The sequence below is a fragment of the Pleurodeles waltl genome, chromosome 12, assembly GCF_031143425.1.
Source record: "Pleurodeles waltl isolate 20211129_DDA chromosome 12, aPleWal1.hap1.20221129, whole genome shotgun sequence".
Lineage (NCBI taxonomy): Eukaryota > Metazoa > Chordata > Amphibia > Caudata > Salamandridae > Pleurodeles > Pleurodeles waltl.
The window spans coordinates 215,895,059-215,914,183 of NC_090451.1; the positions used below are offsets into that span (position 1 = coordinate 215,895,059).

General features: G+C 44.1%; 1 protein-coding gene across 1 annotated transcript in view; it reads left to right on the forward strand.

Annotated features, from left to right (window-relative positions):
• Positions 1 to 19,125, forward strand: part of TCF25 (transcription factor 25) — a 444,525-nt gene that overhangs the window by 152,785 nt on the left and 272,615 nt on the right. The window contains exon 8 of the mRNA XM_069216958.1: positions 1,904 to 2,003. Coding sequence (XP_069073059.1) covers positions 1,904 to 2,003 — 100 coding nt within the window. The remainder of the gene's footprint in view (positions 1 to 1,903; positions 2,004 to 19,125) is intronic.

The following is a 19,125-nucleotide window of genomic DNA, read 5'->3' on the forward strand; positions in this document are numbered from 1 at the left end:
GTCCTTTCTTTCAGCTCAGCGTCTTGTTCAGATAGTGGACCTCCTCCCAGCCCCATTCCAGCAGCTGGGTGCCCCTGTAGTATGATCGTAGACACTACAGGCTACAACGGTGCCAGTGTACGCAGCTGCCAGCCTCCCCAATCGGGGGTCCTCAGTGAGACTCTCCCTCTGGACCACACACCCAAGCTCACAGGCTTTTCGAGCAGATCCGTGTCCTATTACGCAAGCCTTCTGTCTCTCGCCATGGTATCAGTGTGCAGCCACACCAGTACCTTAAAGGGATCTCTTGATTAGTTGGCTCCTCCCCTCCTCTTTTTAGGGTCGACCCTGCGTCGCATGCGCTTGCGCATGCGTATCGCTTGCGAGACGCTTTAGGGGTTAGAAAAGGGCTCGGAGCCCCGTCCACGTCACGTCAGTGTTTTTCATTGGTTCGTGGACTTGCCTGTTGATATCTTCTTGCTTTCATTAGTGGAAGGCACGCACACATCATGCCTTTTCCAGTGGTTAGCCCTCCTCGAGCGCAGCGACCACGTACTGAAAACATGCGAGGCTCGCTGGGTTTGTGGACTACTTTTTCTCTATTTTCGCAGTGCAATCTTGCTTGGCAGAAGTCGAGCGCTTTGCATAATATCGACCCTGGTACATAGTTAATTGCACTTTTGCTGGTTATGTAGATAATTGCATTTTTGCTGATAGGCTTCATTATGAGTGAACTGTAGCAGCGCGATTGCGCTGCTTTTTTCTTTCAATCTGGCAAGAAAAATCTGGTTGGGAGTTTACAACTGGTAATAGCTGTAACTCGGACAAATGCGAGACCCTAGTGCATTGCAAATGCTTGTTTCTATTGCAGCCATGTCAGGCCACAATCTGTGGCAAGATTCTCAGTGTGGTCGCTATTTTAGCCATGCTGTCTTTCACAGGCTCCAGCCTGTCCGTCACTGTCCACAGGCCACTCCGCTGCCATCTGGCAGAGCTTTTGGAGAGTGTAGGCAACAAAGCAGATGGTGTCAGAGGGCCTTGGAAGGCAAATGGTGGCAGAATCACAACCAAGGTGGTTTATGTTGGATTTGTTCTTCTATTGTGAGCACACAGGAGCAATTAAGCCTCTGCTTTAGGTTATTTAAACATAATCTATCCTCAACTTATTGTCCTTATTTCTTTTGTTCTCACCCTTAAGAAAACCTTTGACTAGAATTACAATACCCCCTGTTTCATGTCCATCCAATCCTCAGTGTCCTACACACTGCAGCCTTTATAGGTAAAGAGGAGTTGATGATTTTATTTGAGTATTCTTTCATTCTCTTCAATGCTGTCATGTTCTGTTGTTCCATAGGGTTCCACATCTCCCAGAAAGTGCTATATGGGGAGAGGTGGTACTCATGTAAGTGCTCTTAATAATCTTGATCTTCCTCTCACCAGAACTGCCTCAGCTAATGCTCGCTACCCCTTGTGGAAGATGGGTCAGTTTCTGTGTCTGAATTTCAATAGGACATTTCAGCATTTGTGTTTTCTTGGAGTCAGTATTTAATTGCACATTTATTACGTGGTTGTAAAGCAATTAAGGGGTGTCTGCTCTTATGACAGTTGCTTACAAAGGGGCTGATACATTGCAGTGTCAATGGGTACTTTGCACTGCACTTAATCAGCTCAGTTCAGTTGCACAATACAATGAGTTTCAGCTCAGGTGTTTGTTGACTGGAGGATTTCTCTTTTCCTCCCATTAGAATGTGGCTTATGAGGGTTTAGTGTCCATGCTCTGTAATATTGTGTGCCTTTATTTGTTTGCTAGTTTTTTCCAGAACCACCCACTTACCATTGCACCTCATCCTTGAGATGATATTTGTATATGTAAACTCTCCATGTATGCCTTGCCAGATACATCATTTGTCAATCCTTTCTACAGCTGCTGCTGCAGATGAATCCCTATCACACTGACTCTCTTCTACAACTGAGTGATGTGTGCCGCATCCAAGAAGACCAGGAGATGGCACGAGATTTTATAGGTATGCCACAGAAGCATGGGTGAACACCTTGTATTTTATGAATCGCTGTTTGTATGTCGTTGCAGAAATGTTGGACACTGATGTATTTAAAAAAACAAAAACAAAAGCACAACACTACTCTTTCCCAGTTTGGTTCTCAACTGTCCACATTACATTTCTGACATCCGTTGGGCAGTTTTGTGGCACTGTGTAAAGCACACTTGTTCTAGATGAGTTATGTCAGTTATCTACTGCTTTGAGATCAGACTTCCAAAACGCTGCTTGCCAAGGAAAGTTATTAGAGAAACCTTGGTAAACAGTATGTTCAATGGCATGTGTGGCTGTAGATACACATGCTCTGCCTTCTACTGCCCTCTAGTGTTGGTCCCAGAGGGGTGCTAGTTGGTTTTCTTTAAAGAAGCGTTTCCAGTCACAGGATCAAGTCACTCCTCCTCTCAGTGATAGTGTGCATGGACATCGACTCCTTTGTTAGATTGTTTTCTCTCCACCATGAGATTCAGGAGTGTGTCTTTGCTCCCTCTTTTGACTCACTCTGGTTCCAAATCTTTCTTGCTTCTCACCTTCTTCGATGGTATTGTTTCTGCTCATTCGGCTTTCCATCTAAGCTCTCACCTCGATTTGTCGGTCCAGGCACCGACCACGCACTCTTTGGGGTGTCCTTGCCCATCTCTGGCCTACCTTGCCGAACTGTATGCCAACCTGATTGAACTAACTGCATTTTGCTTCTGTCCTCTGTGACACGCTAAATTTCCCCAGACTGATCAACATCTGGTGTGTAATCTGTACCTCTTCCCTATCACCAGGAAGCTACCTGTGACACCTGCAAACCTTTCCAGTCAAAGAAACCACTTTGAGACCGAAGGGGGCGTTGACTGGAAATCGTGCACATGAGTCTGGACGAAACCCCGGAAATCTTTGGGTAGGAACACGCTCAGGAGGAACCTGCACAAGAAAAAGGGGCCCTCTCCATCCAGGACTCTTCTGACTCTGACGTGCAGTCTGACATTGAAAGCCACAGCATAACATCAGCACAACCCGTGAGTACTGTGGACCCTCCTACCCACCCCAAGACTATGAAGAGACTTCTTTTAGAGGTTGCAGGTCTGCCACTGCCACCAGGCTGCCGTCGAAACTGAAAATCTGTTTCGCCTGTCCTGCCTTCTGGCCCGGCTCTGAAAACAGCCAAGACCAAGCATCATCTTCGGCTTCGACCTCTGGCACTTTGGACAAAGATATAATCTCTTTTTCGGTCCAAAGCTTGGCTCCGAGCCAACCTTCCACAGCCTCCACGTCGGTGCGGATAAAATCGCACAAACCCAAACCTCCGGTACCAAAACCCACAGAACCGAAAACATAGGAACACAGACTCTAGTCAGTCTTCTCCTAATCCTTCTCCAGTGGAGCCTATACTGAAGACTCTGGATGCTCGCCAGTGCTGCTTCCATGTTCATGAGGGTACTGGACGCATGCCTGCTTCTCCTCCTGTTTTGCAAAGAGAAAGCTGTCCTTTCAGGAAGCCTTGGACACTCCTCCACCTCAAAAGAGAAAAACTAAGGACAAGACCACCATCCCATTTGCAGGCCTTCTCCTCCTCCTCCACCTCTACCTCCTCCTTCTCCTTCTCCTTCTCCAGCTTCACCTCCACCTCCAACCCATTCTTCACTTCCACTTACCTTCCCTCTTCGTTCTCCTGTCTCACGTACACCTGGTGATTACACCCCTCAACAATCTCCTTTACTTTTCTGGGGAAGATTTGGGTGCGCCACAACATGACCAGGATCCCTGGGACACTTAAGATCCTGACCCCACCCTTTCCAGTGATCCCGACCTGCACCCTGCATGCCCCTCACCGCCAAAGGACACTACTTCCTACCAACTAGTAGTGGCAACAGCAGATACATTTCACAATGTAGAGCTACAGAGGGACCTAATCGAATAGGACTTCTTGTTTGACACACTCACACGCATGCATAGGGATATTCAATTTCTCCCAAAGCTCCCTGGCATGCTTGGTCATGCTGATGAAATCTTTAAGGAGCCCTTCCGCTCTAGGGTTATCACCACTAGTGTCGACAAAAAATATAAGCCAGCGCCCTCTGACCCAATATATATATTAGGTCTCTACTGACTCCATTGTCACTACCACAGCAAAAAACATCCTAGCAGCCAGGCCAGCAAAAGAGTTTCTGTGCAAGCAGACAGCCATTACGACCGGGCTCACTGGAACGAAATGGAGGAGCTCCTGAGCACCAGAAGAGAAGGCAACAAATAATTTTTAATAATTCCATCTGCTTCACATGGCATTAACACAAGTGTTCTCCTTATAAGGCATGCTTGGCTCAGCTGCTCTTGTTTCATACCAGAAGTTCAGCAAGCGGTTTTTAACATGCCCTTTGACAAGGGGCGTCATTTTGGCCATCAAGTGGATGCTACCCTTGAGAAGCTAAAGAAGGACACAGATATGGCAAAGACCATGGGTGCCCTCCAATCTCCCACACAGATGGGCACTTTTTGTTATCAGTTTCAGAGGCTCCTATATATCCACATCCTCTCATGCGTCCACTTCTCAATCCAAACAGCCTCAATCCTCCTTTTTTAGAGGTTTCTATAGTGGTTCCTTAAGAGGCAACAGCAATAAGGGCCAAGGTTAGAGCACCGCCTCCCGAGGCTCTTCCTCCACTGCAAAGCAGTGACTACCTCAGTCTTCCACCCGCTTGGTTAACACCAGTCGGGGCTCCAACACCTTCATTCAATATGGGTCAACATCACCACAGACCAATAAGTCCCTTCCATTAGCCAACATGGTTATTGTCTGGAGCTCATTACCACTCCTCCAAAACATTCCCCCTCACACTTGCAGGCTATCCTTCAAGCACCTCACACTTCTCAAAGAAGAGGTTCAATCCCTTCTTCTCAAAGGGGCCATCAAGCCTGTTCCCTTACAACACCAGGGTTCAGGGGCATACTTCTATATACTTCCTCAATCCCAAAACCCAAAAAGGACACCTCTCAGGCCTATTCTCGACTTCAGACCACTAAACCAATACATCCTGTTAGAACATTTTCACATGGTTACTCTTCAAGATGCTATTCCACTTCTTCAAAAAGCCTACTTTATGTCAGCTCTAGTTCTAAAGGACACAAAATTTCATATTCCCATCCTCCCTGCACACAGAAAATAACTAAGGTTAATATTTGCAGCCATACATTACCAGTTCAAAGTACTGCCTTTCAGGGTCACAATCCGCTCCCAAAGTCTTCCCCAAGCATTCAGCAGTACATGTGGCCCCATGATCCTTGTAGCTATCACTTGGGTGCTTCAGCCATGGTTCACTACACCTCTGGACCTATCAGTGCTTCCCCATCAAGAAGCTTCCAACAGGCCGAACCTTCTCACTCAAAATCAAGAACAGATCCGACATCCAGACCCCAGGTCACTCAACTTTGGGATATGGTTCCTGAAGTCATAGAGTTTGGTTACTTAGGATTGCCTGCGGAATGTATGGACATTCTCAGGGAATCTCGTAGACCCACAACTAGAGCATGTTATGCTTCAAAATGGAAAAATTTTGTTTGATACTGCCAAACCAAACATACTGACCCCATCAAAGCTATTGTTCAAGACATCATTTGTTATCTGCTCCATTGACAAAAAGCAAATTTATCTTACCCTTCCATTCACCTACATTTCGCAGCTATAGCTGCATACATACAGAACAGACAGCACAGTTCTTTGTTCGGAATCCCAGTAATTAAAGCTTTCATGGAAGGCCTTGAAAGGGTCATTCCACCCAGGGCGCCTCCTGCACTATCCTGGAACCTCAATATTGTGCTTACCAGGCTTATGGGCCCTCCTTTTGAGCCACTTTATTCATGTCTTTTAATACCATTTATGAAGGTAGCTTTCTTAGTTGCTATCACATCGTTCCAGTGTGTCAGTGTGCTCCAGGCACTAACCTTGGATGAACCATTCTTCCAGATGCATAGATAGAAGGTGGTCCTTCGCACAAACCTGAAGTTCCCTCCTAAAGTGGTTTCACAATTCCATATAAACCAATCCATTGAGCTACCAGTCTTCTTTCAGCATCTCCACACTTTAGATGTTGAAAGAACACTCATGCTTTACATTGACAGAACTAAAGAGTTTAGAAAAACCAAACCGCACTTTGTAGCCTTTTCACTACCTCACTAAGACAGTGCAATATCCAAAAGCAGCATAGCTAGATGTATAGTTAAGTGTATAGAGACTAGTTATGCTAAAGCACAGAGACTTTTACCTGTAACTCCTAGCCCACATTCTTCTAGGAAAAAATCTAGGAAATAAGGTGTTACTATGGCTTTTCTTGGAAATATCTCTATAGCTGACATTTGTAGGGCAGTTACATGGTCTACACCATACACATTCACAAAACATTACTGTGTGGATGTACTAGCAAGCCAACGTAGGTCCAGTTGTGATACAAACACTTTTCCAGTCAACTGCAACTTCCACCGCATTTTATGGAGGGACTGCTTTACAGTTGGTGCAGAGCGTGTGTATCTACAGCCACACATGCCACCGAATGGAAAATGTCATTTACCCAGTAAGCATCTGTTCATGGCATGTAGTGCTCTAGATTCATATATGCCCTCTCTCCTCCCCCGGATGCCTGTGGCCATTCCATTTGCATGGAGACCTCTTTCTCTATTCTCCTCCTACACTTCTTTTCCCACCTGCCTGTGGGAAAACAATCTAACAAAGAAGTCAGTGCCCATGCGCACTATCACTGAGAGGAGGTGTCCAGTGCCTAATTTGCCAATAAAAAGGTGGCGGTGCCCAAAACTCTCCTCTGGATCAGGGTGCTGCTGAAATTAAGTTTGTGAGCACAGAAAACCCATATCAGGCCTCTTTAGTCCATTAACAGCTACTCCCTGCCCCTTCAGCTCACTCTTACAGCTTTCTGCTTTCTCCCTTCGTGACACTTTTCCATCTTTCTCTTCTTCTGTCTTTACCATATGTGCCTTTTGCTCACAGTAAAGTAGTGAAGGGAAAAAAAAGTGCTGGCGCCCGCACCGGAAACCACCAGCTTAAATTAAGCACAGGAGGAGCAACTCAATCCTGTGACTCGAAATGCTTCTTTGAAGAAAAACAACTTGTACCACTCCGGAGCCAACACTCGATGGCGAGAGTATGCAGAGCATGTGAATCTACAGCAGTACATGCCACAAACAGATGCTTACTGGGTAAGTAACATTTTCCTTCAGGGAAAACTAAAAGCTTAACAATTTGTGTGTTTTCTGTTCTCTGTTGTCATTTCAGTAATATAGACATTTAGATGCACAGAGTAACCGTTCATTCACTACACTTATTTATCTCCTTCATGTGACTTGATATTAATGCAGGGTCTCAAGATTCTGAATCTTGTCTGGTTTGGGATCTTACCTTCAGCTGTGTAGTGTCTTACAGAGTGCACGGAGTTGCGGGGAGGGGGAAGGTACAATAGAGAACATGCACCTCACAATAATGTTGGTCTTCAGGAAATATCTCTTTCTTTGAGGGTTTATTCATGCCCTTGTGTAGATCCTCCAACTCTCCAGTCTTTCGGCCATTTTTGTTTTGATTCTTCTAACAATATTCAAAGACTTTTTCATCACTGATAAATTGTCACTGAGTTGAGCACCTACAATAGGTATAGTTCTTACATGGTATCTGTAATATGAATATTACACTACAGCAAATTTTAATTAGTTTATACATTTTTTAATTAATGTAGTTCTTCTATACCTCATATAGCTGTTTCATATGAAGAGATGCCAATGTATCAGCTAAAATAAGTATCAATGCACAACTCTGGTACAGGGTGAAAAATGATTGATGTGTGCTCTCTCCGGGAGGTTGATTGTATAGCCCTGATGGTTCCTTTCTGTTGCCCTTTATGAAGCCGCTCCTGACCATCCTTAGGTGGTTTGATCTGTTGTATCACTTCTATGATGATGACATACAATTTAACTGCATTTCAGAAGCCTACACTAATATTTTACATCTGTTTGCCGGCCACGATTGGCTGAGAGATTGATGGCTATGAATGGCTGCAAACAAAGTAGGGTTCTTGCTGAGAGACCGCCACCACCTGAATTCTATCTCCATCCCACAAGCTCTTCTGTGTGCAGTGCTGTTTCAGATTTTACTTGTTGTTGTTCCACACTGCAGAATGTCAGTGGGGACCTCAGCTCTGCAAGGTATGGGAAAGCTATTTTTTTTTCAACTGTCAGCTGATGAATTGGCTTTAGATATATTTGGAGTTGTGGCGTCCTACTGCAAACATAAGTGTGTCTGAGGATGTCCTGTAAGAGAACCGATCAGCTCGTTTGTTTGGCTGTCTCCAGTTTTCAATTAGTTAATTTGTCACTTGGGCCACGTTCAGCTTGTTCATTGATAGGGTTACTGTGTCCAACTCTGAGCACATGCACAAAGACATACACTGCATTCCTATCATCATTCTGATGAGTCCTGTATAACACATCTGTTTTGTGCATAAGTTCCTAATAGGACCCTTCACTCTGAAGCAGTTACTACTTTACTTTCATACAGACAAATATGTCAAATGTAGGGTCACTCATTTAGGTTTCTAGTTCCTAAACTGTGGAATCGATTGCCACTCCAACGGGGACAATCTTAACTGTTTTTCACATTCACAAATGCCTTGAAAACCTTTTAATCCTGCTAATTAGTTCTCTTCCCAGTTCTTTTTAAGTGTTTGATTATTCTTTAGCAATTTAAAAGCCGGTTTGATATATGTTGTGCGTTAAAAGAAATCCACTTCTTTGTAGCCCTAACCCTCTGAAAACTAACCAGTGGAAGGTGTTGAGGTAAGATTTCGGCTACTCATAACAAAGCTGTCATCTGGTCTCATTTTTTATTACTAATGACAGTTATCCTAGTGGAGAAAAGTGTATATATAACCAGGATTTCCTCTCTGTTACAGCGCATTGAGTGTTCTATCCTGAAGGCATTTGTTGTGTACTAATCCTCCATGAATATTGCCTAGGGTAGACGGTGCATCCCTGCCCGGGTCGTAATTCTATTTCATTGGCCTGTAACAGTTCTGAGCCCTGGAGTGAGGCAGACACACCCAACAACAGGACAGGGACTTATGTGGCATCTATACTGGGGGCCTTTCCTACGACTACCATATGTATATAGGCACTGTTACAGTTCACCTCCTCCTTCAGTGTCATTCACCCTAGTGAGGCCAGTGAGCAGAAAATAAACTACTTTCCATCTGTCACCCTAAATCCCATTATAGTCGAAGACTCCTTGTAATGCTATTCATATTTAACCACCAGGTCCATCTTGACCACTGACTGCATTTTGTGTTTAACTTAGCTTCATACACCGTCAGATATTCAGCTCATGAAACATATTTTCGTTCTCTTTCTCAACAAGACAGGGACTTAACATGAAGGAGTAAGGTAAAGATAAAGATTTACCAGAAGAATGTTTATGGTACTGCAGGCAACAGTTTGGTCTTGGGAGTGCACCTTGGGATGTGGCAAAACCTCTAACTTGCTTTTTCAACATGGACTGGTACAGCCAGCGTTTGAGCAACAACTCACAATATGGGAGGGTGGAGTTTCTAGAAGTCCCCTCTCTAGCTTGTTTAAGGTATTTAAGAGGGAGAATTGATGACTGGGGTTAGATCTAGCTAATTCCATGAGGGGGACCCCTTTGCCCTGTTCATTCCCCTTGAGGGTAGTTCTCTCTTTCGGCAGTCGTCTTGGTTCCCGACTTGAAGTTGAAGAGATGATGTCCCTACCTTGCCCCATGGTGATACATTTTTTAATCTTATTTTTAGCTTTGCGTTGTGAACGAATATATAATCACTATATCTACCGAAATATTATCCGTGATTGGAGTAGTGTATTTTCATTTTTTGTTTCTGTGGTCATTATTATTCTACTGTTGTGATTATTTTCAGAAGTGTATTCGTGTTGCTGCATTTGACCTGCATGCTTCCCCTATTTGAACCTTAAAAAGTGCTTTAATAAATGTATTGCTCAGACTACGAGCTCTGCATTGTTGGAATTCCTTTAATTCGTGTTTACTCTCAGTCCAAGTACAAGCAGAACACTCCTGCAGCTGTATCGTATTGACTGGCTCTGAGGCTGAGGGAGCACTTCAGGGCGAGGTGGAGTGGGGTTGTGGTTTGATGCAGCGGGTGAAGGGTACTACTTCTACAGAATTATGACACTCCAGTGGATCAATACATATCTGCTTAATTGACATTTGTTTTGGCTATTTGTACCATCACTGTCAGGCACAAGGTTCGAGTTACTGGTGACAATACTTGCCATCGTTGCTCCCCATGTTTTCCTTGTTTCCTTGTTATTTTTTTTGCTAGATATTTTTTTCAAGGGCGACAGGTGCTTCAAGGGTATAAGTATGGGGTGGGAAGAACTGAGCGGGGAGGTTAAGTTGGTGTGCTGGGATTTCTTCTATTGTTTTAGGTTTGTTTTTGCTTTTCAGGTTCTTATCTCACGAGTGCTCCACCAAAACATTCTTGTATTATTAATACAACGCTGGGCTCATATGTACAGTCTGTCCCCTTACAGCGGACCTCTGTCAGTGGAGATACTTTTAAACTCCCACTCCCCATGATTGCTATTATCTCATGAAATATTAAAGGTCTTCTCAACTGTATAAAGAGATCCGCAGTTCATGCGGTATGCCAAACACTATAACCCAGCTGATGTCCTGCTCCAATAGACACATCTTCTCGGCTCTCAATGTTCCTTTTTGGGCCGCTTTGGGTATGACAGGGTTTTCCACTCTGGCTTTGCCAGGGGATAGAAGGGGGTCACTGTTCTCATCCATAGGTCCCTTCTTCTGATGGTCATCGAGGTGCACAAGGACTCGCTCAGGAGTTACGTTGGGATCGAGGGATGCATTGCCACGCGTAACTACAATTTCATATCTTACTATGTTCCTCTTCCTCCTCTATTGCAACCCACTTTACAGGCCCTTCATTCTTTTTTTGTGGCCTCTTCCCCCAGGCACTACTTTTGTGGGTAGGGACTTTAACGCAGTCATGGACCCCAGATATCATTCTTTGGGCCTGGGCGGACTCCTCAGGTCTTTGTGATGCGTGGCATTCATGGCATCAGTCAGCTGCCCATGGCACCGATGTGCACATTAATCAGCTTTAGATGCCAGCTGTGGACCTCCTATTGATGAAGTCTTTTCAGATTCTCCCCCGGGAAACATCCAATCATACCCCTCTCCTTACTGCGTGGGGAGTTCCTCAACAAACTTATCACTCAATTTGGAGATTTAATACCTGGCAACTTATGGACTTTGACGGCTCTGCTTTTGTGGAAAAGGGCAAGTTTTTTTTCCATACAAACTCAGGCTCTGTTCCCTCAGGAGCCACACGTGGGCCGCAGGTAAACCTGCCTTGAGGTGTGAACTCCGGGCTATGTGTGCAAATAGGACTCGCTCTGACAGGCGCCGGCGATAGACCTCAAGGTCCAGATCTCTGACTTGGAGCATCGGGTCAGCAGTCCAAGCCATAATGCCTTCTGGCAACAGCTTGGGCCCAGTTGCAGGCGGTCTCGCTTGAGGAGGCAAAGGCAGTGTTGGAGGGCCTCAACTCAGTAAGTCTACGAACTAGGTGATAAATCTGGTAAATTGCTGTATTGGCTGGCAACTTGCAGTGTCTCCAGTAGAATTGCATCATCCATTACAGATGCTAAAGGCCTCCTTCTGGATAACCAGATGTAATCGCTCACGTCCTTGCAACTTTTTATTGCAAAGCATATGAGAAGTGCCCACCCCCTCTGCCAGAGGTTAAACATCCTCTTCTCCATGACTTTCCTCTACCCGCTGTCCCGAACTCCGTGGCCCTTGAACCTGATTCGACCCGGGCAGCTGAGGAAGTCTGCAAAGCTGTTTCAGGGCTCTGATCTAGGACAACCCCTTTCCTAGATGGTGTTCCCATTGAATACTGTAAGAAGTTTTGGTCCATTTTGGTACCATACCTGTTGGCCCTGTACATGGAAGTGATACGGTAGGGGTCATTTCCCTCCGACCTGGACTGTGCTAACATAGTTGTTCTCTTAAAGGTAGGACTTCCAGCAGACCAATGTTCCTCTTACTGCCCGATCTCTCTTATCAACGCTGATACCAAGATCCTTGCCAAACTCCTGGTAAATAGGCTACAATGCACCCCCCTCATCTCATCCACCCAGATCAGTGTGGCTTTATGTGCTGGGCAGGAGTACTAGTCATTGTATCCGCTGTGTGCAACTTGCCCTCTCTCAGTCCCAATGCTGGATCATAACTTAGCTGTTCTGCTAGTAGATTTCCACAAGGATTTGATATGGTCTCTTGGTCCGTCTTGGAGGCTGTCCTCCTACGGGTAGGTATCGGCCCACTGTTCTGCAAAATGGTGCAGCTCCTCTGTAATGCTCCTACAGCACAGGTCAGTTTCAATGGCATTCTCTCCCCCTTATTTTCCATCTGGCGGCATACAAGACAGGGCTGCCCCCTTTCCTCATTTTTGTTTGCTTTAGCAATTGAGCCATTGACCCATCTGATCTGCGGTGGCGCTCAGATTTAGGGCTGGAAAGAGGGATGCCGGGTTCGAAGACGCTGTAGCTGTTTATGCTGATTACATTCTCTCTCTTTCTGATCCCTCATTGTCTGGTCCTCGTTGCCTGGGAATTCTCTGCCTTTACGGTGATTACTCCAGCCTTTAAATTAACCTGCACAAATCCCTGTTGGTGGAAGTATTCGGAGACGTTGCATGGCAGTACTGGTGTCCTGATATTTTTCTCAGACAGAACTTTCTTCTCTACCTGGATATCCACATCTCCCCTCTGCCCGACCTGACTTGGACCCTTAAATTTTCAACCCCTGGAAACATCTTTGGATTGTGACCTATGTAATGGGGCCGACTGCCCCTGAACCCCATGGGCTGCATTGCGTTGTTTAAAATGATGTGCCTCCCTCGCTACCTAAATATTCTGTCCAACTATCCTGACCCAATCCCTCGCGGGTGGTTTCGCGCTTTGACCTCCAAAATTATGTCCATCACATGGGAAGGTGGTCACTACCATGTGGCATTCTACTCAGCTCGTAAGTCTCCCTTCGATGGTGGACTGGGTAAGTTGGATGTCTATGCTTATTATCTGGTGGCTCATTCAATGCCCATCAACTAATGGTTCACAGGGGGTGGGATGATCCTGTGTACTGCCTAGAACTTCAGCTCATTGGTTGTGATGGTCTCATCTATTTGCTTTACGGCAGTCAAATTACCCTAACCATCCCATTTTGCACCTGCATTACAGTGTTGTCCTGGAGAGCGGCGTTGAGGTCGTTTGACAGCTCTCACACCCTTCTGGCGGGGCACCTGGCTTCGGTATCTAGCCTTGAGGACTTCATCCATTGGGACCCCATTGGGTTCACATATTTGGGAGACATGTTTCTGGGGGTGGCGGGTGGGACATTGATGTCCTTTCTGGAATTTCAGGACCAATACACCCTATCGCATACACAGTTCTACATTTTCTTTCAGTTCCGTTTTGCTTTGCAAACTTATCTATTCTCAACAGCTCAGCTTCCTGACTTTAGTTCGCTAGAGTCCAAAGTCCTTATGGGCCGCTTGGGCAAAGGAGTGATCTCCATGATCTATTGCTCCTTGATTATCAATGCTCTGGATGGTGTCTCCACTTGAAACAGAGATGGGAGGGTTGGGTGTACGAACTGGATGATGAAGACTAGTCCTGTCTAGCCCCTTGGGAATGGATGATTGTTTCCCGCCTGCTTATGGTCCAAATCAACTGCTTGCGTGCGACTTACCTGTCCTCCTTTCGTATATCACAAATGGTCTCATGTGCATGCCCGACCTGCTCCCAACCCACTGTGCGTTTTTACCATGTGGCATGGAGTTTCCTTAGTTTATCCCCCTTCTGGGATGAGGTTGGTGGTGAACTATCTGTGGTTCTGGGTCGCCTTATTGCGTTGGACCCCAAGGTGGTGCTGTTGGGTCTTTTGGAGTAGCTGGGGGATCCTAGCTCAGAGAGGACCTTTATAGGGATAGCGAGCATGGTCGCCAAAAGAGATGTTGCTCATTTGTGGGAGGACCCCTTGCTCCCTTCATTTCAGTTGTGGCACAGAGGAGTAGACTAGTGTGCTCTCCAAGAGACACCAATTTACGAAGCACATGGTTGTCCCTTTAAGCACGATATTGGGGAAATGGTGCGGCTTTCACAGACTACCATTATGATGTTTTTTTATGGTGCAAAATGATCACTTTATGTACTGTCATCTTCCTGAGTCACCTGTCAACGCTGTATATGTTGATTCGGATGATACTCGTATTCACTGTTCATTATCCAAAATTCAATAAAATTAGCTTACCCAAAAAAATAATCCCACTATAAAGGGTTGCACTCGGAGATTCCTCAGATGGATGCCATTTCTACATCAGTAGGTTCTCTACTAAACCTACCTGTTTGTGAGCTTGAAATGTAGCCTTTTGTGCACTAACTCCTCAGGGCATCAACAGATCTAGGCTCACTTCAGTTCTCACCTGCCAGAGAAGGCACAAGGCTTATTGGAAGGCTGAGGGAAGTAAACAACACTGATCTTGCAACAAGCACTGCCAGAATTATTTAGGGAACAAAGAGATGGCCCACGTAGAAGAAGTGTGGCTTTGCTGCTTTAAAAAAGGTGAAGGTAGTTTGTTGTCCATTTTCAGCATTAATACTTAATGCTGGCAACCAGCCCGCTTTTAACACCCGAGGATTTCAGAGTTGCTACAGCCTTTGACCTTCTAACTCACTCAGTGTAGTTACTTTGAGGACAGTTCGCTGCCCGGCCCAGTCTGCTAACTTCACGTTCACCTAGTGGTCTTGTGCACTGGAGTGGTTTCAAGAAAAAATGAAGACCTCTACAAAAATCCTATATCAGAAATGTAAATAGGGGTGTCTCAAAGGATGTTCATTTATAAAGCTGAAATGGAAGAACGACTGAAAGAATTATTTTGAGTCCCAGAATTATTGATGCCCACATTTGCTAGTTATAAGTTTGTATTGGCGACATAGATAAATTAGCATTAATGTCATAGGAACCCTTTTACACCTTTGATTTGACACTCAAATAGTTCATTGGGAAGCAGAGCTAACCTCTTGATTCTATTCTCTACCTTGACATTCTTGCATTGACTTTCTGGACTGGGTCGATTACATCCCAGGACTATTTTCCTTCTACAAAACTGTCTTGCCAGATTGTGCTTTAGATGTCTAACAGTGCAGCTTATCAGCTGTTGTCGTCAATGAAACCTGTCAGTTGTCTTCACTAACATCACCAAAATTCAGATAATCAGTGTTAAAGACATAGGTCTGCAGCCAACCTCCTAGAGTCTTGAAGTACATTGTGAGCTCTATTTCTGACTTTTTTTTTTGCCTATCTTCTTGCCCATTGTTTGCCCATATTGAGCACCTATTAATGATCGGTGTGGTAAAACAACGCAGTCATTACCACTCCGCCTTTACCACGGACGTCTTCACCAAGTATATATCAGGTAATTGCAAATATATATATATATATTTATATATATATATATATGGTAATGACTGCGTTGAAGCTTTTTAAAGGTTAAGGGGTGGCTAAGTGTACAGTGTGGTAAGGGTGATTTTAAGATTTAGGGGTGGGTAATGGGGTGTTTTTAGGGTTTAGAGGTGGGTAATTATATTTGGGTGGTAAAGTTGATTTTAGGGGTGGGTAAGAGTATTTGGGTGGTAAAGGTGATTTTAGGGTTTGGGTGACAATGGTATTTAGGTGACAATGGTATTTTTAGGGTGGGTAGGGGTATTTTGGTGGCAAGGGTATTTTCAGGCTTAAGGTTATTTTTAACACACACACACACACACACCCCTCCCCCCCCGTTACCTGTGCGAACTGTAACTTACGTAATGCACTGCTTATAACCTCACATATTATATCACTCATGGTATGGTCAGTGACATTACTGACGATATCACCGATTATGTCACACTGATTGTGGGTGGGTGACTGGGGGGGGGGTCCGTGAGTGGGTTTGTGAGTGATTTTGTGGATCTCTTGGCTGGGTACGTGAGTGGTCTATGGGTGTGTGTCATTCTGTTGGTGTGTGAGAATGTGGATGTGTGTCTGGGTATATCAGTAGGTGTGTGAGTGGCTGTATGGTTGTGTGTGTGACTAGGTCTGTGGGTGGGTCTACTTTTTTTTAGTTGTACCCTGGATCTGTCACAGATTCACGCAGGGGCCATACTGAGTGCCGTGGAGGATCTGCAGATCCTTGCGTCCCCCCAAAAAACGTTTTTGTAGACTGTTTAACTGAACCTATAAAAGAAATAGCTTAGCTAAGTAAGCTCGGTCTAAATAACCCAGGACAGTATCATCCTTTTCAAACTGGGCAACATACCTGTATTCTACTATATTTGCTGTAACTGTACAGTGCTGTTACTCTGCAGTGATTTAGGAACATGCCGCTGTCATTGTAAAATGTTACTGGTCACTGTACCTTGGTTTTGTTGTCACTGAACAGGGCTGTTAAGCTTTGCTTCTGTAAAGCTGTTGGCTTTTGCTGCATAATGTTGTGATTGTACTGTTCCCTTACTGTACAGTGTCCTCCCTCAACAATGGCTTAAATTTTAAGTGTACAACAGTTTTATTAGTGACCATACAGTCCTGTTAACTGTTTTTTCTCCCTCCATACCTTAGTCAGGCAAAACACGTTTATTTAGGCCTTGGTCTAATTTCATAAAGCACAGTAAAATCGAGGATGAAAATAAACAATGCTTCCAAACAAACACCATTAACACACAATTCATCCAAACGTATGTAAATCTTCAGTTCCTAAAACTACACTTCAAGTAAAAAGTAGCCCTCATAATACCATAAAATAAAATTTCAACCATAAAAAATAGGCATCGACCGACGATAAAAAGCGCCCCATAGCACACTTTACATCCAAGTATCTAATTTCTGTAAATAGTTTAATCGCTTGCCACCTAACCTTAATACCATATTTTATTAAATGGGTTTTAATAAGGACTTTAGTAGCTTTAGAAACCACAAGGAGTAAGCAAGGAAGTTTATTAGGTCTCCTTTCACATTGAGGCCACATCTATAAATTCTATATTTAGCTAGCAGAGTTTCATGCATCTCAGACATCAGTACTTGGTTTATCCCACATTTAAATTTCAGGAGACTGTGACGCATCTGTACATTAGGAAGTTTCTCCAGATAAGGGACGGTCTCATCTCTCATCCATGATTTCATCAGGTTGGAATCAGATTTCTTATTCTTTAGATTTTTTAAGTCCTCCTTTAATGACCCCTGTTTTACTACTCCCCTAAGCTCAGATTTGCTCACCCCAATCTGGTCCATGCCATCTGCTGTTTTTATTTTTAATTTATTACAGCAATCAAAGATTGTCCCTCTAAGTCCTCTGACCAAGGTTAACTCATTTTGTAATATCTCCTTTTTACATAGCAGGGACATTTTGGAAGTCTCCTCACAGCCTATTCATATCCAAAATTGTATTATCTCTGCATGCGCTAAGTGAGTCCATCCTGTCTGGCCTGTCTCTTCTCTAACTGCCTGCACCATTGTAGACCATGGAAGGCGAAGTAAAGTTTTCAAGCACCTTCCATCTTCAACATCCTAGCTTTTTTTTTTTTTTTTTTTACCTCCGATACCGACCACCTTGGTGACGTACTGGAACTAAGGCCTTAGCATACCCTCATAGGCTGACAGCATAGGTCGCAGGGAGGGCCTCCCTCCCCCTCCACGATTATCACATTTCTTCAGGCCACCCAAGTAAGAGAGTGCCTTAGCTTGTATAGAAGCTAAGTGATCCTTCAAGCGTAGGTCATGGGAGAACCACATCCCTAAATATTTATATTTCCTGACTATATTTTGACTTTGTTTATTGACCACCCTGACCTTATCCTATTCTTCCGTTCTCAGGAGCACTTTTGTATTTTCCATATTATTATTTTATTCTTTTCTCTTTTCATCAGACGGAGAATATGCCAATTTCTGTTAAAACAAAGATTTTTAAGTCGTCTTCATATAAGAGACAACTGACATGCATACCATCCATTTTAGGGCTGAAGCTATTTGAATTACTAAGTATCTTAGAGAGTTCAGCAAAGTATAGAGAGAAGAGGGTCGGTGCCAAAACGCACCCCTGCCTCAGACCATTTTTTATATTGACCCTCTTAGAGAGAGATCCATCTAGATCTAGTTCTACCTGGGCCCAGTTATTCTCTGTTGGAGTTTTTGACATTGACAGTAAATCATTAGGAATTTGAAGATTCTTTAATACTTCCCACAACAAAGCCCGATCATCAGAATCAAATGCAGAACTAAAATCAACAGTACAGTCCTCCACACTGCTCAATTGATTTATTAGCAATGGCCCATAACTAAAATTGTGATTGATCATTGAATGGCATCCCTCCCCCATTAGAACCTCCTTACTCTTGAGGGATAATTTTGTTTGTTTCTGCCCAATCTCTCAACATCCACAAAAGGATTTTGGAGAAGAGAAGACATTACCACTTACATCTAACAGATTTATTTGTCAATAGTTTCCTGGGAGGGAGTGCTCGCCTTTCTTATATATAGGTTTGATTATTGTTCCCTTTTTACTATCCGGCAATCTTCCTGTTGAAAGAATTTCCTTAGAAAACTAGATGGAACAAGCTGGTCCACCAGACTATGTTAGTTTTTAATATTATTGTGAGTTTTAACATTTCAATTGTTTTCTTAATTCCTTGTACTGAAAACCTCTCCTTTGTTTCTTTTTCTCAATACCTCAGGACGTCGGGGTTTTGAGAGTGCAGTTATCAGACATGCCTTTAGTTAACAATATGCATAGAGTGGGCTTTGGGTCCTCCCCTTTCAACCTTTGACTTTCTTCAAACATTTCTTTAAGTCATTGGCTTGGGAATAAGTCAGTTGTGACTTGGCTTCATCTCTCACCCAATGCTATTAGTTGTTGGGGTGTTTCCTTCTGCCTTTACTCAAATGCTTGCGTTAAACAGCATGAGAGTCTACTTTACAACTATAGCAGTTCCTGCCCACTTT